Here is a 22,292-nt window from a genome sequence, read left to right on the forward strand (position 1 = left end):
AACATCCCCCATAGCTGTTTGGTAGCTGTTTTAAGGTAATATACTCCACAACATCGTAAATTTACTGAAACCCCACCTAATGAAAAACCTGAGAAGTGATTAGGGTGGGAGCTGAGCTGAGCTTGCCAGGAGCTCTCTCTGTGCCCTTCCAGTTTTTTTCTGAGCTACCCATGCGTGCCTCAGTCTGATCCTTCTCCATCATGGGAAAAGAAGTGAGCAGCAAGGTCTCAAGTATGCTAACCCTGGATTTTCTGAATGGGGCCACAGAAATCACAGCAGTTTTATGTGCAATGTAGTTAAGAGTGTACTACAGCATGTATGGGACTTATGCTTTGTGGACCTACAAATTTTACAGAACACAGTTTATGCATTAGTTCTATGGGTATTGGCTTTATAATCCCAAAGGCAAGAAAGATAAATTATTCAACCCAAAGCACTGCCTGTGATTTTAAGCTGTCACAATCACATGTATTCTAGACTACTGTATATAAACAGGTACAATGATTCATGGATTTCTCTCACCGGAATTTGAGAGAACTAAGTAAGCGCTTACCACTGCAGAGATTAGTAAAATGACTCAAAGCTACAGCTTTAATGAAGGGTTAGCTATATTCAAACTGAAGCACTGACAAAATGGAATCAGTACAAAAATATACATACAGTTCTTTATTAAACAACTGTAAACACTTCACTGTAAAAATCCATAAAACTTTATAAACAAACATTTTGCAAATAGATTCTATACTACAATAAAAGAATTTTAACACAATTATTTACATGCAATACTGACAAATTTGGCACTTTTTGAAAAGAAATGTACAAAACACTTTTTTGTTTAAAAAGAAATTGAAAATTATAAAAACTCAGAGCCTTACTGTCATGCACTTTGCAAATACCTCACAAGCACTTATGGCCCAGCTGTCGGAGAGCTCCAGGCTCCCACCAAGCTCTTTATTACAAGTTAAGTTCAGATAACTTTTAATGTGCTTCCATAAGTTTGTTGTAAAACCACCTGAACATTGTCAAGAATGAAGTCAAATGCCATATTCCAAACTGATTCCACAGACTGCTGCATTAACCTGGGGGGGGAAAAAAGGAAGCCATGCTTAGAACAATAAAACAGTCATCCTTCCCAGGTCACTGTGTATTACAGTACGGGATGCTTTGGGAAGAGTTTGTTTCCAATATCCAAAGAGAAAAGATCCCACTAGACATGAATCACAGCAGCTCAATATAAACAGTGTTTGGATTAGTTTTTAGTAAAACAACACACAAAAAACTATGTTAAAAGATCATTATTAAGAATTAATAATTATGCCAGAATGATGCCGGTACAACCTTAATTTGGCCCCTTTACGCATATTCATTACAATATATTCTTTAATTACATGATTGCTGAATTAAAGTTGCACAAGATCTTAATTCTGGCATTTCCTAACTTCGGAGTTTACTACCTTAATAATGTTCTCTTAACATAGTTTTTGTGTGTGTAATTTGCTATGTTTTAAAAAAAGCAAAACCAACCCCTGAAATTCCATGATGTGGCATCATACTGACACACCCCTGTGGCTCATCAGCAGCATTGAAACTTTTAGATCCACATAGACCTCTGCCACTGAGCTAACTGGATAACTGATAGGAGTGGTATAAGGACCAGCAAGAAGGAGAATGAGACACCTTGCTAATGGGTTTCACAAATATTTGCTGAGACAGACAGAGGAATGGTGACTAATTCAGGGATCTTGTGTTCCATTCCAAACTCTAGAGTGGAGTGTACACTAATGGACAGAGTGTACCCATTTACCCCAAGCTCGACACCTTCTGCACCATCCCTTCCAACCTGCCTCTATCCCATCACTGACTCCTCATCCCATTCCATTCTCCTCACCTAGTTAGTCCTAATCTCCACTCCGCAAGTTCCTGACCCAGTCTCATTGCCCAGTAAATTCTAGTCCCATCTTTCCCCACCCAGCCTCCACTTCCTGATCTCCCCCTCTCCCGCTCCCCATTATGCAGCCTAGTCTCCATCCCCAGCCTTCTCATTCAATCTCACTATCCTCACCTGCCTCTACTCCTTGGCCCAGTGTCTTTGCCCAGTCAGTCTCGGTTCTCTCCCTGTGCCCCAGCTCCTTGTCAGATTTGTCTCCCTTCTGCCCACCTCCTTCAACCTGTCCCACTGGTTTCCAGCTCCAGATTCCTCATCCAAGCTCAGTTTTGCCGCCATCCAGTCTTCTCACCCATTCCCCTCCTCAGACCTAGCTTCCTTGCCCAGCCAGTCCCAGCCCCCCTTGCTAGCTTCCAGTCCCAGTCTCCACTCTCCATCTGTCTCAATTTATTTCCCAAACTCTCCCCCCCAATGCCAGATGTCCGTCTTTTATCCCCTCTGCATTTGAATCAGATGGCTTCCTCCTCCCTTCTGCCAACAGGAGGTCACAGAATGCCCAGAAGTGAGTCTCCCTGTTCTCAGTTCCAGTGCCCACTCTGGCCCAAAGCAGCCATTATGGGGAAAGTCCAGTTTTGGAGAGTCCCTAGTCTGGAGAGGGCTTGCTTAGTTGCTCTGTGGGGCAACGCATGCACATTCTGATCACACATAGGAGCTGTGAGAGGCTCAAGCATGCTCAATGAGGACAGAAGCCCCAGAGAATTTAGCTAAGCGCTAGCAAGTCTCTACTGAGCACCTGTGAACTCTGCTTTTTCAAAGGCTTTATAACTTGTCCATATTTGGGCAGATTTAAGCAGACTAGAGCTTAAAAAAGTTGGCAGAATATTTTCAACACTGAAGAAAAACTTATTTTCCCCTAGCCTTGGTCTTGGAAACAGATGAACTGTTTTGGCTGAAATTTTCCAAAAAAATTCAGCCTGGGACAGAATGGAAAATTTCAGCCTGAATGGTAAGTCTGTCAAAATTATAAGCAACTGAAAACAGGGTCTTATAATGGGAAACGTCAGGCAACCTTAACAACAGGGGTGTCACTAGTCCAGTCTATAATCAATAAAACCTTAGGTAATGCTCAGGCTGTTCTGAAGTTCAGAGGACTATATTTCTCCAAATATAAAAACTTCCCAGCAACTTTTACAAATTTCAGCATTTTTACCATTAGGATTACAATTTATAGATAGTCACCAGTTAACCTGTTTCTCTCACAACCTTACCCCCAATAATGAAGGAATTTAAATGATAAATTTCTGGATTCTGACACTTCCCTCACACCAAGACATTTGGGCTGCATCTTTTTTCCTACAAGAATGCAATTCAACTTTTACACAGAGCTCTGGCGTGTTGCATTGGGTGCTTGGCTGGAGGCTGAAACACCAGTGCAAGGGCAGAAGAGGCATGACCAAACCCTGGAGATCCATGGACTAGTACAAGCTGCCTCTCTAGTATTTAAAATCCAGGAAGAAAGGTGTAAACTAAAGGTTAGGACCCAGAAAGCTGTCCAAAAATCAAACAGAGATTCTGTGCTGCATCTGTAAGAGATGCTGAAAAGAACTCAGAGCCTGGAGGAGGGAGCAGCCCCAAAGTGACTAAAACTTTCTGATTCTGGGCTGCTACAGGGGTCAGAGTGGCTTTCAGTGCAACTTAGATAGCCCTGGAGGGCTGCCTAAATTACAGCAACCTGTACATGGGCAGGCTGCAGCTCTATCCCATGGTTTTCCCACTCCCTGTCACTCTCCGGTATACTCCCTATGTGAGGATTTGCAAAGAAGTCCTTTAGGACATCCTGAAGATGTCTTCCTCAGCTCCTCTGCAGATGAAATTCCCCCAGGTCAGAATCAGGGCTCTTTATCTTGCTCTGTCTCCTTTACCTGGTATACAGGGGCCAGAGTATGTCACTAGCTGTTTTTCCTTAAACTTAATGGGATTTTATGCCAGTTTTGTTAAGAATTTTATATAAAATACCCATCTACTCTCTTAATTTCACAGTATAACTAATTAATTTACAAAGGCCCAATGACATACAATAACACACAGGCATAACTGAATAAAATTGTGCATTTCTTTGTGCCTATCTGATGATCTCAGCCCTGTGAAGAAGGTATTATTTCAATTTACAGGTGGAAAAGCTGAGGCACTATTAAGTGACTTGCTCAAATCACAGAGTTAATCAGTGGGAAATCCACTTCAGGTGACTCTCAAGCAGTTCAATCCAGAGGTGGATTAGAGTTTCCCTGAAAAAAGATTCAAGATCATCACATCTGAACCTGGTAATGTTGAGATATGGCACAATGAGGTGCAAAGACATGTACCGATGACCAAACTTGCAGCTCTGAGTAGGCACTTGAGCTAGAAAAAGCTGCAGAAGCCACCAGCAGTCTCGTCGACTGTGATACCACTCGGCTTAGTGGAGACACATTGGCAATGTCGTGGCATAAACATATGCAAGAGGAAATGCATGGCGAGATTCTGAATTGAGACTAGAAGTTCCTTCATCCTGTTCGTAACTGTCACAAACAGTTGTGAGGATGACCTGAATGGTTTAGTCCTGTTCAAGTAAAAAGATAAGACTCTCTCTGAACATACAACGTACGGAATCTCACTTCAACCTTACGAGCATCGGGCTTGGGAAAGAAAGTTTGTAAGTATATTGCCTGATTGATGTGGAAATGAGACACTTTAGTCAGAAATTTTGGATGTGATCGTAAGTATACTTAGTATTTATAAAAGACTGTATAAGGTGGGACAGCTAACAGGTCTCGCAATTCTCCAACTCTCCTCACAGAGATAATCACCACTAAAAAGGCTACTTTCATCAAAAGATGAAGCAATGAACATGTAGCCAGCAGTTCAAAGTGGGGACTCACCAACCTTGTTAACATCAGATTTAATCCTCAAGGGGGACAGGTTCCTTTACTTAGGGATATAACCTGTCCAGATCTTTCAAGAACCTGAGTGACATCAGATTGGAGAAAACTGAGTGATTAGTAACTAGAAGGTGGAAAGCAGAAACAGCCACTAGTTGAACCCTGATGGAACTAATGGAAAATCCTTGCTGTTTCAGGTGGAATAAATAATCCAGAACTTGTTGCATGGACGCCTGGATCAGTGAAACACCTTTTTGCTGAGACCACAAGGAGAACCATTTCCACTTCAACAGGTATGGGTACCTAGAAGGTGGTTTTCTGCTATACATGAGGACGTTTTGTAAATCCTTTGAACAGACCTCCTCAGGTGTTAACCATGGAGCATCCAGGCTGGGAAGAAGGAGATTTCCTTGGTTCTGTGATTATGTATGGATATGTATTTCCTGTACCCCTCAGAAGCAGTGCAAAGGCTTGGGGGCGGGGGTCAGGGATAAAGAAGGAGCTGAGGAATAGGGAAGTAATTGCTGGGAAGGACCCTGGGTCTGAACTTGGAGGGCTGTTGGGTGTGGGTGGGAGAAGTATGGAACAGGGTTTCTTGGAGGTGGGTGGGTGGGAGGGGGGATTATTAGGGAGACTCTCCCATGCAGACCCTGGCTGATCATTAGCCTCTCTGAGTCAGGCACATTTGCCCCTGTCCCCATGTGTCCCTGTACCCTCCTCCATCCCCATATGACCCTGCACCCCCCCTCAGCCACTGCCCTCCCACCACGTGTAACTGCACCCTCCTGCGTTCCTGCACCCCCACTGCCATTCAGCCCCCGCCTCAGTCTGTCCCCTCCGCTAGTCCTTCTGAACAGTCTGTGACCCACCCCCCAAAGCAACCCATGTACCCCACACTGTCCATCCCCCCATGCATCCTGACCTGGCCCAACGGACAGGGCACTGTGAGGAACAGTCTCTTCACTTCCCTATCAGCAGCTGGGGCTGCTCCCGCCCGGGAACAGATGCTCTCTGTTCTGGTGCCACAGCAGCCCCTGGTGGGTGAAGGGTGAAAGGCGTAACTGCAGCACTTCTCCAGCAGAATGTATTTGCTTCAGAGAAAAAAAAATTCTGCATGGGACATGAATTCTGTGCATGCGCAGGGGCACAGAATTCCCCCAGGAGTAAGCATTGTTCATAAGCACTAGTAAATTCTTTCCCCAGTGTCAGGGAGGAAAGCCTGACAAGCTAGATGCATGGATCTCAACTCTCACATTTATGTGGAGAGCTAAATCTTGGACAGACCAGAAACCTTGAATCATGGATTTCCCAGGTGAACCTAGCGAAGCATCGGTAACCAGAGTCAATGTGGGTTGTGGGGAGACAAAGGGAACCCCCCCACATATGTTGGCTGGGTTCATTCACCAGTCCAAAATGGCTAGGACTCCTGTGGGCTCTTGAACTAGCATGTCCAGTGGGTGACAAATCAGAGAGTACACCAAGCTCACCCAGATCTAAAACTTCCTGAGATGAAGTCTGGCATGCCAAACCACACACGTACATGAGGCCTGAGACAGATCCTTACAGTCAGAGTTGGATGGGGCTTTAAGTCTAAGGAAATGGCTAACAGTCTGAAATCTGGTTTGTGGGAAGAAAGCCCTGACTACTGTAGAGTCCAGGACCACTAATATCTTCTAATCAGGGGGAAGTGCTGACTTGTCCTTGTTGATTAGCTGCCCCAGAACTCTAAAGGACTAGATCATGACAACACTGAATTCTACCTGGCTCTTGGACTGACCTCCCACCAACGAATTGTCCAGGTATGGAAATGTATGTACTCCTGTTTTCATTAGGAATGTAACCACCACCACCATGAATTTTGTAAACACCTGCGGGGTCATGGACAGACCGAAAAGTAGGACTATAAACTGATAATGGGAGTCACTGACCATAAATCTTACGATTCTATCATCAAAGCCACAGGAAAATTCCTTCAAGTCAAGGGCAGTGTACCACTTGCTGAGATCCAGGGAACAGATTAGAAAGACTCAGGTGATCATGTGAAATTTTATTTTCTTTACATATTTGTTCAGCTCTCACAGGTCTAGTAAGGGCCTGAGACCTCACTTTGCCTTTGGAATTAGGAAGTAACATGAATAAAACTCTTTCCCTCTGTATAAAGTAGGAATCTTTTCTATGGCTCCCAACATGAGACTGGACCTCCAGAAGGAGGACCACTTTGTAAGAGTGGTCCCTGAAGAGGGACTGGGAAGGGAGGGGAGGAAGGGTAGAAACACAGCCTTCAGTTTATCCCAGTTCCACAGTGATAAGGACCCACTGCTCTATGGTAATATGGGTCCAAGCACATGGGAAGTGGGATAGCCTGTCAGGAAAAAAAACAGGGATAGGAGAAGCTGGCATAAGGCAAAATGGTAAGCTATCCTCAACAGGGCAGTCAAACAGACTGCTTGGTATATCCAGGCTGTCTCTAGATGAGCTCATTGTAGACAAAAACTGATTAGGGAGTGGTCTCATCATATGATTCTTCCCTTTCCTCCTGGACTGGTCAAGTAGCCTAAATATAAAGGACTGGTAACAGTGGAATGACTCAGGGCAGAATTGCTTTTTTCATGTGGAGTGGAGTATAAATTCTCAAAAGACTTCAATGTAGCTCTGGAGTTCTTCAGACTGTGGAACTTATCAACATTCTTGGGAAAAGAGTGTCGGTACCTCAAAAGGGAGATGCTGCATAGTCTGTTGGACCGCCTGTGGAAGACCTGATGATTGAAGCCACAAATGTCTCTGCTCAGTCCTTCTGGCTGTTAGTGGCAGAGAAGATGGTTTTTGCCACCAAACCCTTCCGAGCTCTAGAATGGCCTCATTTATAGGCAGAGCTACTCACGAGGGCCCAGCTGAACACCAGAATTCCACCAACCTATGTGAGCTCTCCTGAACTACCTCCACTGTGCGACCAGGGAGGAAGACACCCTCTTCAGCAGGTCCTGATAGGACCTTATTCAACCTGATGAAGTGAGGACACACCAGATACCACCAACTCAACAGTTGAGGAGGAGGAGGAGGAACACAAAGAAAGCTGCAGTGAAGCTTTCTGGAACTTCTCCAACAGAGGTCTTGCTGGGGCAGTTTACTCTTGCTTGGCACCCGGCGTAACTTCGTGAGCCTCCTCATGTGAATTATCCCGGCATCTACTTGGAGATCTGGAGGAAGACGGGTTTGCAGGGAGGATCCGGTTGTGGGAGGAAATCTCCACAGGTTCCAATATGGCCACTGATAGGGCACTGGACCCCAGTCTCTTTCAGACCAAGGATCCATGTCTCTCAACCAACATGGAACCTTTGCTAGAAAACACTTTGATGACGGAGAGTGATGCCTCCTATCTCGAGACAGACACATTAGGCAACTTCCAATTCCGAAAATGAGCCTGAGTCACCCAACCAGGTGCAGAAGAGCACTGGCAAGATTCCAGAGATGACAGTACTGAGAGAAGCATACTGGGCTCACCTCTGGATAGTACTGGACAACGGTGGGCAGAAGGATCTGAAGCAGTCAACGGTACTGAAAGCTGACCTATACCTACAAGTAAGTATGATGCAGTCTAAGGTTTTATTGGTAATTGGCAAGATGTCTCCTATACTACTGGAGAGGCCAGTACCAAGAGAGACAGGATCGCATGCTGCTGTATATGCCTCTTTAGGTTCTCTTTATGCTGCTGCTGTTGCATTGAAGAGGTTGGTATCACAGCATCAGTCAATCGTAATGGCACAGACACCAGTGCTGATGATCCCAATTTAGATGCTACTGGCACAGGTGAGTGCCTCCTCTTCAGCACTCTACTCTGCTTCCCAGCTTGTTTACTGGTTGACGGTGCTGGGGACCTTGATCTCTTGGAGGAGGAGTCCTTTGCAGCACCATGCCAATATTTCTCTCTCAGTACCAAGGAAGGACAGCTGTGCCAAGACTCTGCAATGTCCAGAGGAGCTCTTCTGACAGAAGTAGATATGCTTGGTAAGGCTCTGATGATAGACGCAGGGCAGCCTTTACTAGAAGGTGACAGAGCTTCACTGCCCGATTCTTTTTGGGTCTTAAGTCCCTGAAGATCTGGCACCTGTTCCAAACATAACCCTTATCATGGAACTTTAAACTCTGAGAAGGATGGTCACTCACTGGCATGGATTTCCTGCAGTCAGTGCAAGGCTTAAAGTTCAGAGACCCAGGCATTTCCTGGTACCAGGCATCAGAATCCAGAAGAATCAGGAAGCAACAGTTCACCAAAGTACAAAACAACTAAGAAATGTAACAAACTAACCTAAGTATGAACGAGTACCAAACTATATACAAGAGTACCAAACTACATACACTGTGTCGTGGAAAGAATCACCCACGCACTGATTTTAGTTTACAGACTCAGAGGCTGAGGCCTTTATTGCAATACGTACCAAACGCGTTTGGGGTGCAGTTTGAAAACTGACACCCCGAGGGCCGCACGCAGACGGCTTGTATTTCGTCAAACCGCAAGCAAAGTACAAACAATACGTCATGAATTAAGAAATTGGGATTGGGGTCAGCCCCTGCTTCCCGGTACCTTCCTCATTATTTTCTGAGAATTGGGTGATTTATTTGGGTAGAATGGCACTTGGTGGTTTTCCCCAGGGGTGGTACTTGGCACCCATTAGGGTACATTTCTCGGCAAGGCACATGTTATTTTCCAGGGTTTTACGGTTAAGGGAGGATTATCATGGGACGCCAAAAGAGGACCTATGATTGGCTAATTTTGCAGATAGCTAGAATTGGAAAATGTTGCAGATAGCTCCAATTACAAGAATGATCAGCTCTTTGCAAAAACAATTTCTTAATGTAAGCGGATATTCTATTTTTCGAGCGGTTTCATAAACTTGCGGTTATTATATTGCTAAAGCAGTTTCTTGTTGCAGCCTTTAGCATTGTTCTGTGTCCCCCCCCCCCCCCCCCCTCTGGCCATTACCCTTGACAGAGTTTGGCAGAGAACTGTGTTGTTCAGTCTTGCTCAGGCCTGTACTATTCTGTGTAAGGGTAGTCAGCATAACAGATCTCTGTTGGAGGGTTTATTTCGGGGCCTTCAGATTCACAGCTTTGGCTATTAAAAAGAAGGCCCCCCTGTTCTATTTCCCCACAACTGAAAAGGACAATACTTGCAGAAGCAAGCTAATACACTGACTACAAACCAAGGGTGATAAGAAGGAACTGAGGAGGATCGGGGATGGCTCCGCCCTTTATACTAACAAGCAACAGCATGAGGCAGCAGAGGCCGCATGTGTGACCTGACAGATACCACTAAGGGAAAAGTCTCTGACTCTGGTGCACTGGGCACGCACACCTCTGAAGTGGAACGGACATGTGTAATCACTCAGAAAGAAGCCCATCCTTTGTCCGAAAAGCATTCCACTTTTTAGCTAATGCTACTATTAAGGTTGCAAAACTGCTGCAGCTATTTTCACATGCTCAACTTTCCAAACATTAGGAACCTTCTTTTATATAGTCTGATTTTATTTTTCTTTTAAAATCATATTCATAAATGCTATGACTGTTAAGTTTATGCACTTGCATTAGCATATCTAGTACATCAATTTTAGCACAAAATACTAAAGTCATATATACATATATATATATGAAATTAAGCTACCTTTTCATGTACTTGATGACCAGATCTAACTTTTCCAAGTCCTTTTCTTCTATCAGATCAGTACAGTACTTCACAACCTGTAGAATGTCTTCCTCCATGGGATCTGTAAGAAAAATATAGATACAGTAGGGGACTTTTCTTCAAGTATACTTGGAATCAAAGAAATTCTTCAGTGACTAGTATTTCAGGGCCTGATCTTGCAGCCCTTGCATTTCCACATCTCCCACTGAAGTTATCTGAAGTTTTGCATATGCAAGGACTGCATGATCCTGAGAAATCTGGACAGCGGACCTGTTTTTTCCCCTGCAAGAACAAGTGACAGCACAGCTATTAAAGAAAGGGAACAGACATATGCATTTATAATAGAATAGCTGTTTCAAAACTTTGGTAATAAAGGCAGTGATGTCTTGCAATGTCAGAGACCAAAAAAACTGCAGTTCAGATTTTTCAGGATATCAAGGAGGCAATAATTGTCTCAAATTATGTTAAAGTACAATGCTACCTTCAGGTTTTAACAATTATTTTATACTTTTGTTCTTCTGTAATCTTATAAAAGAATTCTAATACATATTAAAAAACCTTCCAGTTCATCTTTCTGATGAAAATTGCTTTCTATAGAAGAGGAACGAGGAGTAATTGTGGCACCTTAGAGACTAACAAATTTATTTGGGCATAAGCTTTTGTGGGCTGAAACCCACTTCATCGGATGCATGTAGTGGAAAATATAGTACACACACACACACACACACACACACACACCATGAAAAAATGGGTGTTGCCATACCAGCTATAACTAGACTAATCAATTAAGGTGGGCTTTTATCAGCAGGAGGAAAAAAAAAAAAAAAAAAAACTTTTGTAGTGATAATCAAGATGGCCCATTTCAAACAGTTGACAAGAAGGTGTGAGTAACAGTAGGGGAAAAAATTACCATGGGGAAATAGTTTTACTTTGTGTAATGACCCATCCACTTCCAGTCTTTATTCAAGCGTAATTTAATGGTGTCCAGTTTGCAAATTAATTCCAATTCTGCAGTTTCTCGTTGGAGTCTGTTTTTGAAGTTTTTTTGTTGGAGTATTGAGACTTTGAGGTCTGTAATTGAGTGACCAGGGAGGTTGAAGTGTTCTCCGACTGGTTTTTGAATGTTATAATTCTTGACGTCCGATTTATGTCCATTTATTCTTTTGCTTAGAGACTGTCCACTGTGGCCAATGTACCTGGCAGAGGGGCACTGCTGGCACATATCACATTGGTAGATATACAGGTGAACGAGCCTCTGATGGTGTGGCTGACTAGATTAGGTCCTATGATGGTGTCCCTTGAATACATATGTGGACAGAGTTGGCAATAGGCTTTGTTATAAGGATAGGTTCCTGGATTAGTGTTTTTGTTTTTTGGTTGCTGTGGTGCCATTATCTAAGTACTCCAATTATCCCAAGGTTGTGAGGAAGAGAGAAACCATGTCGATTGGAAAAGACACCAGCAAGAGAAGCAGGAGCACAGAAAAGATAAGGTATAGAAATTCAGTTTTTCCCATATGGTTTTCTTTGTGATGTATGCAGAATCACCATGGGTATATCTGAAAACCAAATGATCTCAATTACAATTTACCTGAAATAGTTGTAATCCATTCTTTGAGCAAGGTCTTTACATCGCTGAATTCAACAGCTCCAGCCAGATTTGGTACCTGTGATCTAATTGAACCAGACTGTGCTGTCTGCAAAGCTGATGGGCCTGAAGTATTTGAGGTGGATGGAACTGGTTCCACCTATTCAGAAAAAAAATAATTGATATTGTTCATATGCTTCAATGTTTGTCAGACTGATTTTCAAATATGTAACAGCTATGTTTTCTGAGCAAAATACTGAAAAACAAGTCTTAATACTTTGAAAAACAAATACGAGAGGCAAGAAAAGCAACGCAAGTCCTACTTAGTACATTAAGCAGCTACAATAACAACTGTGATCAAAGATTGATTCTAAAGAACAGTCATTAAAAAATAAAAAGATAATTTACTGAAAACTTTTAGTTTTGTTAAAATTACCTGAGATTTACCAGTGGCTGTACCTTCCTGATTTAAGAAACCATCTATTAGCTTCTGTGGGCTTCCAGAAGCAGCCACCATGTTTTTTGCAGGGCTACCAAAGAGTTTGTTTTTCAAAGGACTTTGAATCTTTTTCACGGGACTGACTTGATTTTTTTTCCTGTTTTTTTTCTTAGTTTTCACTGTTGCTTGCTTCAACTGTAATAAAGGATTCTTTGATACTGAAAAAGCAGAAATAATCAGTGGTCATTAACTTTCTAACTTTTTTTCCCACTGAAAACAAGCATCATAACACTTATGTGAAATCTACAGATCAATCATCCAATTTATCATAGACAAGACCCACTGTTCTCGGTTTTTACCAAAACACTCCCCAAGTTTTACAAAAGTTGTTATTTTTTTTTTTAACTGATTTTCACCCTAACATTGAACCACTCAAGTACATGAAAATAGTAATTATACTAAGACATCCTCTACATTACATGTGGTAGAAGTGGTGTATAGTGGTTTTGAGTTCAATTTAATTCACATTAAATTCTGTTTGTTACAGTATCTTAAGGCTCTGATAGTGCCACTAGGCAGTACTGAACTTATGTATTAAGCAGCTAAACACTGTTCATTAAATGAACCGCAGCATTAAATTGCTTTTACCTTCAGTACTCTTACTTTTCCCTATTTGTTTCTTTTTTTCTGTCCTCCCATTCCCCCAATATTAACCCAGAAAACTGTGAATTTAATTTTTCGCACCGATTTTCACCCATTTAAAAGTTTTTATAATGAACACAGGTTAATTCCCAGAAATTGTAAACAAAATAAAAACCAAAAATGAAGAGCTTTATTCATAGACAAGATGACTTATTTGTATCTGTCATTCCAGTCACTGACAGTGTTTCAGCAAAACTTTTTAAAGGATATTTTTATTAAGTTAGTGCATGCAGATGACACCCAGCTTAATATTCCTTTTAACATCAAACATTCTAGTTCCTGAATGAGAACAACCTGTTGAACCTAAATCCAGTCAGCACTATAGTGGCTTTAGTCAGGCAAACTGCTTCACTATTCTCAAAGCAGCATGCAACCTCGAGAACTCGTGGACACTTATAATGCCCACCAGCTAGAAACAGCAGCAAAAAAACCTTCTTCCACCTTTGGCTAGCCAAGAAACTATACCCCATCCCATTAGATTCAAACCTATCTACAATGACCCATGAATTGTGAACTCCAAGTTTGATTATTATAACGTACTGTGTAACTTGGAATGAAACCAGAGACATACACAAAATTCCAACTGGAGCAAAATGCAGCAGATCAACCAATGGTCACCAACAGGGTGACAGAAGCACATCACTCTGATGCTTTGGTCACTTTACTTGATCCCCACAGAATACTGGATCAAGTTTAAGGCGATGGGGAGTGGAATCCAGACCCCACTGAAAGTCAATGGCAAAACTGCTATTTACTTTAATGGGGACAGAGTTTCATTCTAGTCCAGATGATTTTACATAAGATTTGAGCAAAGCATACCATGTGGACAAAAGAAGGGAAGGGGTCCAATCTCCAAATGAAAAGCTGGGAAAGGCGTTTTTCAAAATTGAACTTCTAGATCCTTGTCTTTACTCTCAAATTCTAATAGGAACTGTATACACACAAGCTTCTCATGGAAGCAATTGTATAAAAACCAAACATTTGGTGGCATATGCCGCAGAAGCAATGAAAATACTACTAAGCTCTTTTATAGCACTTTTCATCAGCAGATCTCAAAATGTCTTTTAAGGGAGGTCAGTATCCATTATCCTCGTTTTAGAGAAGGGGGAAATGGGGGATAGAGAACTGAAGTGACTTGTCCAAAATCATCCAGCAGGCCAGAGGCAGAGCCAGGTCTCCTGAGTCCAAGTCAGTGCTCAATCCGCTAATAGGCACTGATCTGAACATTCAAGTTAAACTAAACAGTGAATTCTATCTTTAAGTCATGGGAAATGCAAAGCTGACTCTTAAATTAGGGCCTCATTCTGCAAGCACATTTGCAACTAATCCCATGAAGTCAACTGACTATTTAGCAAAATTATGTGCATAAGTATTTGCAAAATGGTATATTAAGTTTAGCAAAAATTGACAGCCTGTGATCCAACCAACTGAAGATACAGTGGAACAGTGAGTGTGAAAGTCACTTCTAACAATACGAACGACTGTCTTGGCTACTCTGCTTTGTCTTCCAACTTGCTTCTTTGGGCACACTTTTTGGAGAAAGCTGGCTTGTTCTTCTACCTAGTCACTTTGAGATCAGACAGAATAGTCCCTAACAAAATAGTTGGAATCTAGAACAGAAGTGACAGAGCAACTCTTGGTCATCTCAGATTTTAGACATACATACACAATAAACCTATACCTATTCCCACCCACTATTTTCCCTTTGTATTGTCAGAAGGCTGGATCAAGCCATGCTTCTTGGAAGAACCGGGGAAGAGAGGATCTTTAAGTCACTTTTATGCTGCCTTGATCCTGGGACCATGCAAAAACCAATCAAGTTCCTGGCATAATTTAGAACATACTTATGCTTAAACCTATGCCCAGTACAACAAACCTGGACTGGACAACAGGATTGGGGCCAAAATGTGTAGCAGTGTTCTTAGACTGTGGTATTCTTTTAGATGCATGAGTTGTATTTTGCAATTTTCTTTAGGATTTCAGAAAGTCCCTTCAAATCTTAGAATGCTCCAGATACAAGACTGATGTACATTTTTAATTTTTTTTATGACTCACCAAAGGTGCTTATCGGTTGCTGATAAATGACGTTCTCTGACTGCTTTTGCCTTTGATCATATGCACCTTTAAGTTCCTCTTGCAGCTCAGTAGGTAGTGCAGCAAAAACCTCTGGGTCCACCTAACAATGAGAAATAGTTCATTGGAGGTTTTTCTACTGGTGACAACAGTGTTTGATGTTTACTTTTTCTTGTTTACCCACACGAGAAAGGGATTTACATTGTGTCAATTATATTTAGATAGATAGATATAGCTAGATATAAAAATGCAAACAGTAGATATTACAATATTTTAAATCTATCTATATCTGTCAACAAGTGAAAAGCTTAAATTATTTTTCTTTCAATATTTACATTTTAAATACAATTTATTTTACAACTAATTTGCTTAATAACATTTATAATAAATCAACTCAATTTAAATAACATACTCAGAGGTGCCAAATCAACAATTGCTTTATTTTTGTAATATATTTAGTACACATTTACTGAACATTGTGGGCAAAGTTGTGCCTTTAAGACAGACAGACACACACACACCTGTAATGGGAGCATGTGGAAAACAACTCCTTCCCAGGGAGAGGCACCCAGAAGCATTCTCTTCTCCACCCTTATCCTCAAAGACAAGTAGGATTGACATCTGGCTCCTCCTAGTTCTTGCACCCAGCAATTTTTTTAGGCTGGTGCTTTCCAAATGGAGCATCTTGGAAGCAGCCTTGCACCTCCTTGAGTGCAAAGGCTACAAATCTAGTTAGCTAGATGAGTTATGCTGGATTTGGAGGGGAGTGGGGTGGATAGGAGCCTTCCTTCTTCCCTACGCTAGCCCCCTTTGATTATACAGATTTTTCACTTTTGGATGAATAATGTGTCATTCATCATCATCTTGACCAGGCCAGAACTTGAGTACAGATATACAGTATACGCCTGATTATCCAAATAGAAAGGAGGACTTGGATTTTATTTGGCTAATTGGGAGTTTGGATAATAGAGGGCAGAAGCAGCAGCGCAGCAAGACCTCTGCAACTCTGATGTCATGGACTTATCAGGGCTGGCTCCAGGCACCAGCAAAGGAAGCAGGTGCTTGGGGCGGCCAATGGAAAGGGGCGGCACGTCTGGGTCTTCATCGGCAAGTCAGTGGCGGGTCCCTCAGTCCCTCTCTCTTCCTCTTTGAGTTGTGGTCAAAGTGCTGCCAAAGTGGAAGAGAGGGAGCGAAGGATCCGCCGCCGAATTGCCGCAGAAGAATGAAGCAGTGCAATTGAGCTGCCGCTGATTGGCTTTAAATATATATATATATATATATATATATATATATTTATTTATTTATTTTATTTTTCCCCCCCGTTTCACCGCTTGGGGCGGCAAAAAAGCTGGAGCCGGCCCTGGGCCCCATTCACTTACTCCCATGACAGCAGGGCTGGACAAGGCTCCTTGCACTGCCACTCCTGCCCTCTTGATTACAGCAGGCACAAGGTGTGTGTGTGGGGGGGTGGGAAGGGGGTTGCACTCCGAATAGGGCAGAAAGGAGGCTCTTGGTCAGGATACTGCTTTACTCTGCCAGGACCCTGCCTTCCCTGCACCTTGGGCTAGCAGGGATAGGGTGTCACCGGTCTTGCATCAGTGCAAGGAGCTCTCTGCAGCTCTGCGGTCATAGGAGCGAGTGAGCAGGGCCATGGTGGGGGAGCTGCAGCAGGCTCTCTGTGTTGCCGCAGAAGCCATTCAGCAGCAGCGTGGCCTCCCGGCTGCGGGGGGTCTCCGGTCTATTATCTGAACCTCTGCATCTGTCGTCTGCATGGGACAAGGAAGGGATTCAGATAACACAGAGGTTCAGATAACAGTATTTCAGAAAATGAGGATTATACTGTAGTGTATTCTAGATTTTTTGGAACATTCGGATGAAGTTTCATGAGCCAGTAGAAATACTATATGTGCTATTCTCTAATTTTGAATTGCTCAATGTTTTAAAAGTTTCAAATATTTGCCTTCTTAAGTTATCAGTGGAAAAAAGTGAGTGAACTATTTATGCTCAGGGTGAAACATATACTATCCTCCATTATAAAAAAAATTCTTGTAAACTTTTTGAAATGCTCTGAAAGCTAAAATGGGTGAGTGCAGAAAGTTAATTTGGCAGGGAGACGGACTTTACGAAGAATTGGCTTTGAGTTTTTCAGTGAAGACTGTTAGATTTTGGCAAAATTATGAGGCTTTCAAAAACAAGCTGTACATGAGGATTATGTGTTATTTGTAGGCTTAGAGGATTAGATTTTTATTGGTAAATGTAGGTAAACCAGTGATTTCTCTGTACACACATCAACTGATGAAAATATACTTCCAGAGATAACAAATGTACAGATAGGAAAAGTAAGGAAATGGTGCTTGAGAACTTATCAAAGTTTGATTTAAGCATATTAAGTGTGCATATTTTGACATGTGATGCTGACAATTTATTTTTTAACAATTATAAAGCTTTAACTTTTTGAATCTCAATGTCTACGGTCATTAACTAATTATTGTCTGACCTCTCTCCATAATTTCCCACAATTGTGAAAGTTTAAAAATGCTGAAAATGCAAAATTTTGTGCAACCATGAACATTTAAAAATCGAAAAAATGCTTAAAAATAAACCTTGATATAATTATCCATCAGATTATAAAAAATAAAAAGAGAATTCTGCCAAGCCTAGTAGTTGTTTTTTTAACAATTGCATTTTTTTTTTCCAACTGAGATCTACAAATATTTGTATGGAAGACAGGCTGCACAGTTCATACATACCAACTTACCTAATGAATACTCACTTCATATAAATTGTGCATCTGCTTACAAAGGTAAATCTTGATGCACTTGGCATAGATTTTTTCAGTTTTGAAAACTCTTCATGCCCAGCACAAAGTTTTCAACACATAAGACGTGCAGTAAATAAGGTAAGTCTTGGATGGAGTCCTGGCCTTACTGAATGCACACCTTGTATTTGATAGCACATTACTGTGGAATCCAGCCGAGTATTTCCAGAACTTGGAATTACTTTTAAAAACATAGGCATTTCTATTAAAAATATATATTTTTTAAAAAGTTAAAGCTGAATGGTTAAGCACCCAAGAATCAGGAAATTTGCACATGCAGCATGAACTCAGTCCCTTTGCGTACATGCATTGCAACAGTCTAATTATACCCTCTCGTAACTATTTCTCAAATTAAATCATACACCGGATATTTTATTTTGTTTTTACCTGTGCGTGTGCACACCCACCCCCCATTGCTTAAAAGGTGCATTTTGTAAGTTGCACTAAGAGATAGTGATCCAAACTAAAGGTTGAAAGTACAAAATTAAATAATTTCCTAACTCTTAAGTAATTATCTGTGCAACCATAATGTCAGATTTTAAAAAACTGAAAAAGTGAGCCTTGTATACTTTACATAAATAGTTCTCAAACATTATGCTGGTATTTATGCCTATAATAAATTATTAACAAGGTGATTACAATACACAGAGCTTTCAGGCAAAACAAATCTATTGTGAAATTAAGAACTTATAAGTGACCTTTCCTTATTAACTCATCATACAAAACATCAGTTTTTTATGTGCTGTTTACATTCTCAATGTGATTTACCATTTGAAATCAGAGTAGGAAGTGCAAATTTGCTAATGGTCAAAAGCGGTTACTAACCTTTGTATAACTGTTGTTCTTTGAGATGTGCTGCTCACATCCATTCCACATTAGGTGTTTATGCTTCATGTGCACAGTTGCTTGAGATTTTTTCCTCAGTGGTATCCACTGGGCTAGCTATAGTGCTTTCTGGTGCCATGCGCTCATGCGCCGGTATAAGGGGCCCAGCCAGCTCTGCATCCTCTCAGTTCCTTCTTGCCAGCTAACTCTGACAGAGGGGCAGGAGGGTGGGTCACGGAATGGACATGAGCAAGACATCTTGAAGAACAGTTATGGAAAGGTTAGTAATAGTTTTTTCTTCTTTGAGTGCTTGCTCATGTCCATTCCACGTAAGGTGACTCCCAAGCAGAGGAGGTGGGCTTGGAGTTCATAGACATACCAATTGCAACACTGCTTTACCAAACTTGGCATCATCTCTAGCCTGCTGGGCGATGGCCTAATGGAAGGAGAAGGTATGTACCGATGACCATGTCGCTGCTTTTCAGTTGTCTTGGATTGGGACCTGGGCCAGAAACACTGCTGATGAAGCCTGAGCTCTCGTTGAATGGGCAGTCAAGATGGCAGAAAGCAGGACACCCACCTGCTCACAGCACATACAAAAACAGGACGTGATCCAGGATGAAATTCTCTGGACCAAAACCAGTAGGCCTTTCATCCTGACTACTACTGCCACAAAGAGCTGTGTGGATTTATGGAACAGCTTGATCCTCTGAAGGCAGAAAGCCAGCGCGTGTCTAATATCTAGCGTATGGAAACGCGCTCCTCCGAATTTTTGTGTGGTTTAGGGAAGATAACCTGATTACTATGAAACTGCAAGACCAGCTTTGGGAGGAATGCTGGATGGGGGCAGAGTTGAACCTTGTCCGTAAAGAACATCATATACAGGGGTTCTGATGTAAGGGCCCTCATTTCTAAGACCCTCCTGGCCGAGATAATCACTACAAGGAAGGCAATATTCCAGGAGAGAGAACAGAAGGCATGATACCAGTGGCTCAAAGGGAGGGCCCGTGATTCTTGACAAGATGAGGTGTAGGTCCCACAAGGGAACGGGATGGCGACTCTGAGGGTGAAGTCCCTCTAGTTCATTGGAAAAGAGCGACCTACTGGCCATCAGAGGGTGGAAGGCTGAGATTGCTGCTAGATGCACCTTGATCGATGAAATGGCGAGGCCCTGTTGTTTCAGATGGAGCAGGTACTCCCGCACTAACTGGAGAGATGATTGAGAAGCCTCTTTGGGATGACCACACTGAGAAACGCTTCCACTTGGCCATGTAAGTCGTTCTAGCAGATGGTTTCCTACTACAAGACCAGAACAAGCCAGCTTCACTGGATTCAACCATGGTGCTTCCATGTAATCGGTGGAGCAGACAGCCATGATCTTACGAGATCAGGTCCGGGAGGAGAAAGAGTGGCAACGGGGCCGCTACTGAGAGATCCACTAGTGTGCTGAACCAGTGTTGATGCAGCTAAGCAAGAGCTATAAGAATGCTTGCTTTAGTTTCAGTAGGACCTCGTGTACAAGAGGAATAGGTGGAAAACATGTAGAGCAGGTGCTTTGTCCATGGGAGTAGTAAGACATCTATGAGTGAGCCTGGGCTGCGACCGCGAAGTGGGCAAAACTGCTGATATTTCCTGTTCTTCTTGGTTGCAAACAGGTCTACAAAGGGAAACCCCCACCTCTGGAAGATGGATCTTGCTACATCAGGATTAAGGAACCACTCATGGTGAGAAGAGAAAGATCCGCTGAGGTGATCTGTCAGAGAGTTCCGGGCTCCAGTAATCATAGAATCATAAAAGCTTAGGGTTGGAAGAGACCTCAGGAGGTCATCTAGTCCAACCCCCTGCTCAAAGCAGGACCAACACCAACTAAATCATCCCAGCCAGGGCTTTGTCAAGCCGGGCCTTAAAAACCTCTAAGGATGGAGATTCCACCACCTCCCTAGGTAACCTGTTCCAGTGCTTCACCACCCTCCTAGTGAAAAAGTTTTTCCTAATATCCAACCTAGACCTCCCGCACTGCAACTTGAGACCATTGCTTCTTGTTCTGTCATCTGTCACCACTGAGAACAGCCAAACTCCATCCTCTTTGGAACCCCCCCTTCAGGTAATTGAAGGCTATCATCAAATCTCCCCTCACTCCTTTCTTCTGCAGACTACATAAGCCCTGTTCCCTCTGTGATGGGGTCTTCCTGGGGTGCAACCTGGGACTGTGGGACCACTTGCCCCCTTAACTCTCTCCAGCCTGGGCTGTCTCTCACCATGACTTGCTAGTGATCAGCAGCAAACCCCTCCAGGTGCTGTTATCACTCAGCACAAACGCATGTGGAGCCCCACACCCAGCTATATTGCAGGAATGCTCCCAGAGCCACTCAAGAATCAGATAGAGAAAGGCACCAGTGCCAAATTCCCCCCCCCCCCCCGCCCTCCAGCTCCCAGCACTGTACCTCAGGAATATACCGTCTTGTACTGCTCAAGATGGGCAGTGCAGATTTATTAATTGGTTCACCACTTCATCAATGGAAAGTGGATATATACCAGCCTTTGCAAAACCTGAGCAGATTGGCCACACACTTCATACAAACTCACTGGTAAAGATAAACAGTAAAACAAATGTATTGACTATAAAAGATTGATTTTAAGTGATGACTATAAAAGATTGATTTTAAGTCATTTCAAGTGATAGGCAAAAAGTCAGTTAGTTACCACAATAAAATAAAATATAAGCACGTAGTCTAAACTCTCAACCCTATCAGATGGGCAACATCTAGATGAAGCAGTTTCTCACCTTAGTGGATATTGCAGTCCTTAATATTCAGGTTTGTTCCTTAAACCTAGGCCAATCTCCTCTATTGGAGTCTTGTCTTCTTTTCAGTGTCCTAGTTGCTTGCAGTGTAGTTGGGGGCAGGAGAAAAGGCCAAGCATGTAGTCACTGTGTCTGTTTTATAACCTCAGTCCCATGTGCTTGGGGAGCACAAGTCCAGGCATGTCTGGGGGCATTGCTGAGTCTCCAGGCAAGGTAGAGCAATTCTCCTGGTTTGGCCTCATGCAAGTAAGTCATTGCATTGTAGCTCCCTTGCTGGACAATGGTTGTTGATGTGTTGATTGATACCACACCAGGTGTTGGTTACTTTCTTTGCTGTAGCCTCTGGGGAGCGAATATCTGGTTGATTCCCCAACTTACAGCATGTTTTAGTGATGACCATACAACACAATTCTCATAACTTCATATGCATTAATGATATACATATATGGATAGAGAAATGACTTTCAGCAGATCATAAGCTTTCCTCTGATACCTTACAAGGCATGCTTCATATATAAAAATCAGGACATTCCCCCAAGATATAGAACGTCACACGCTCAGC

The 22,292-nt window shown here is 42.5% G+C and overlaps 1 protein-coding gene across 3 annotated transcripts in view; it reads right to left on the reverse strand.

Annotated features, from left to right (window-relative positions):
* Nucleotides 1–653: 653 nt before the first annotated feature.
* Nucleotides 654–22,292, reverse strand: part of REV1 (REV1 DNA directed polymerase) — a 100,327-nt gene continuing 78,688 nt past the window's right edge. For all 3 annotated transcript variants that reach the window (XM_054009680.1, XM_054009671.1, XM_054009664.1), the window contains exons 19-23: nt 15,267–15,387; nt 12,507–12,727; nt 12,074–12,230; nt 10,463–10,565; nt 654–1,079 (exon numbers count right to left, since the gene is read on the reverse strand). In XM_054009680.1, the coding sequence (XP_053865655.1) occupies nt 968–1,079; nt 10,463–10,565; nt 12,074–12,230; nt 12,507–12,727; nt 15,267–15,387 (714 nt within the window). In that variant the 3' untranslated portion in view covers nt 654–967. The remainder of the gene's footprint in view (nt 1,080–10,462; nt 10,566–12,073; nt 12,231–12,506; nt 12,728–15,266; nt 15,388–22,292) is intronic.

Source organism: Malaclemys terrapin, chromosome 1 (genome assembly GCF_027887155.1).
Source record: "Malaclemys terrapin pileata isolate rMalTer1 chromosome 1, rMalTer1.hap1, whole genome shotgun sequence".
Classification (NCBI taxonomy): Eukaryota; Metazoa; Chordata; order Testudines; family Emydidae; genus Malaclemys; species Malaclemys terrapin.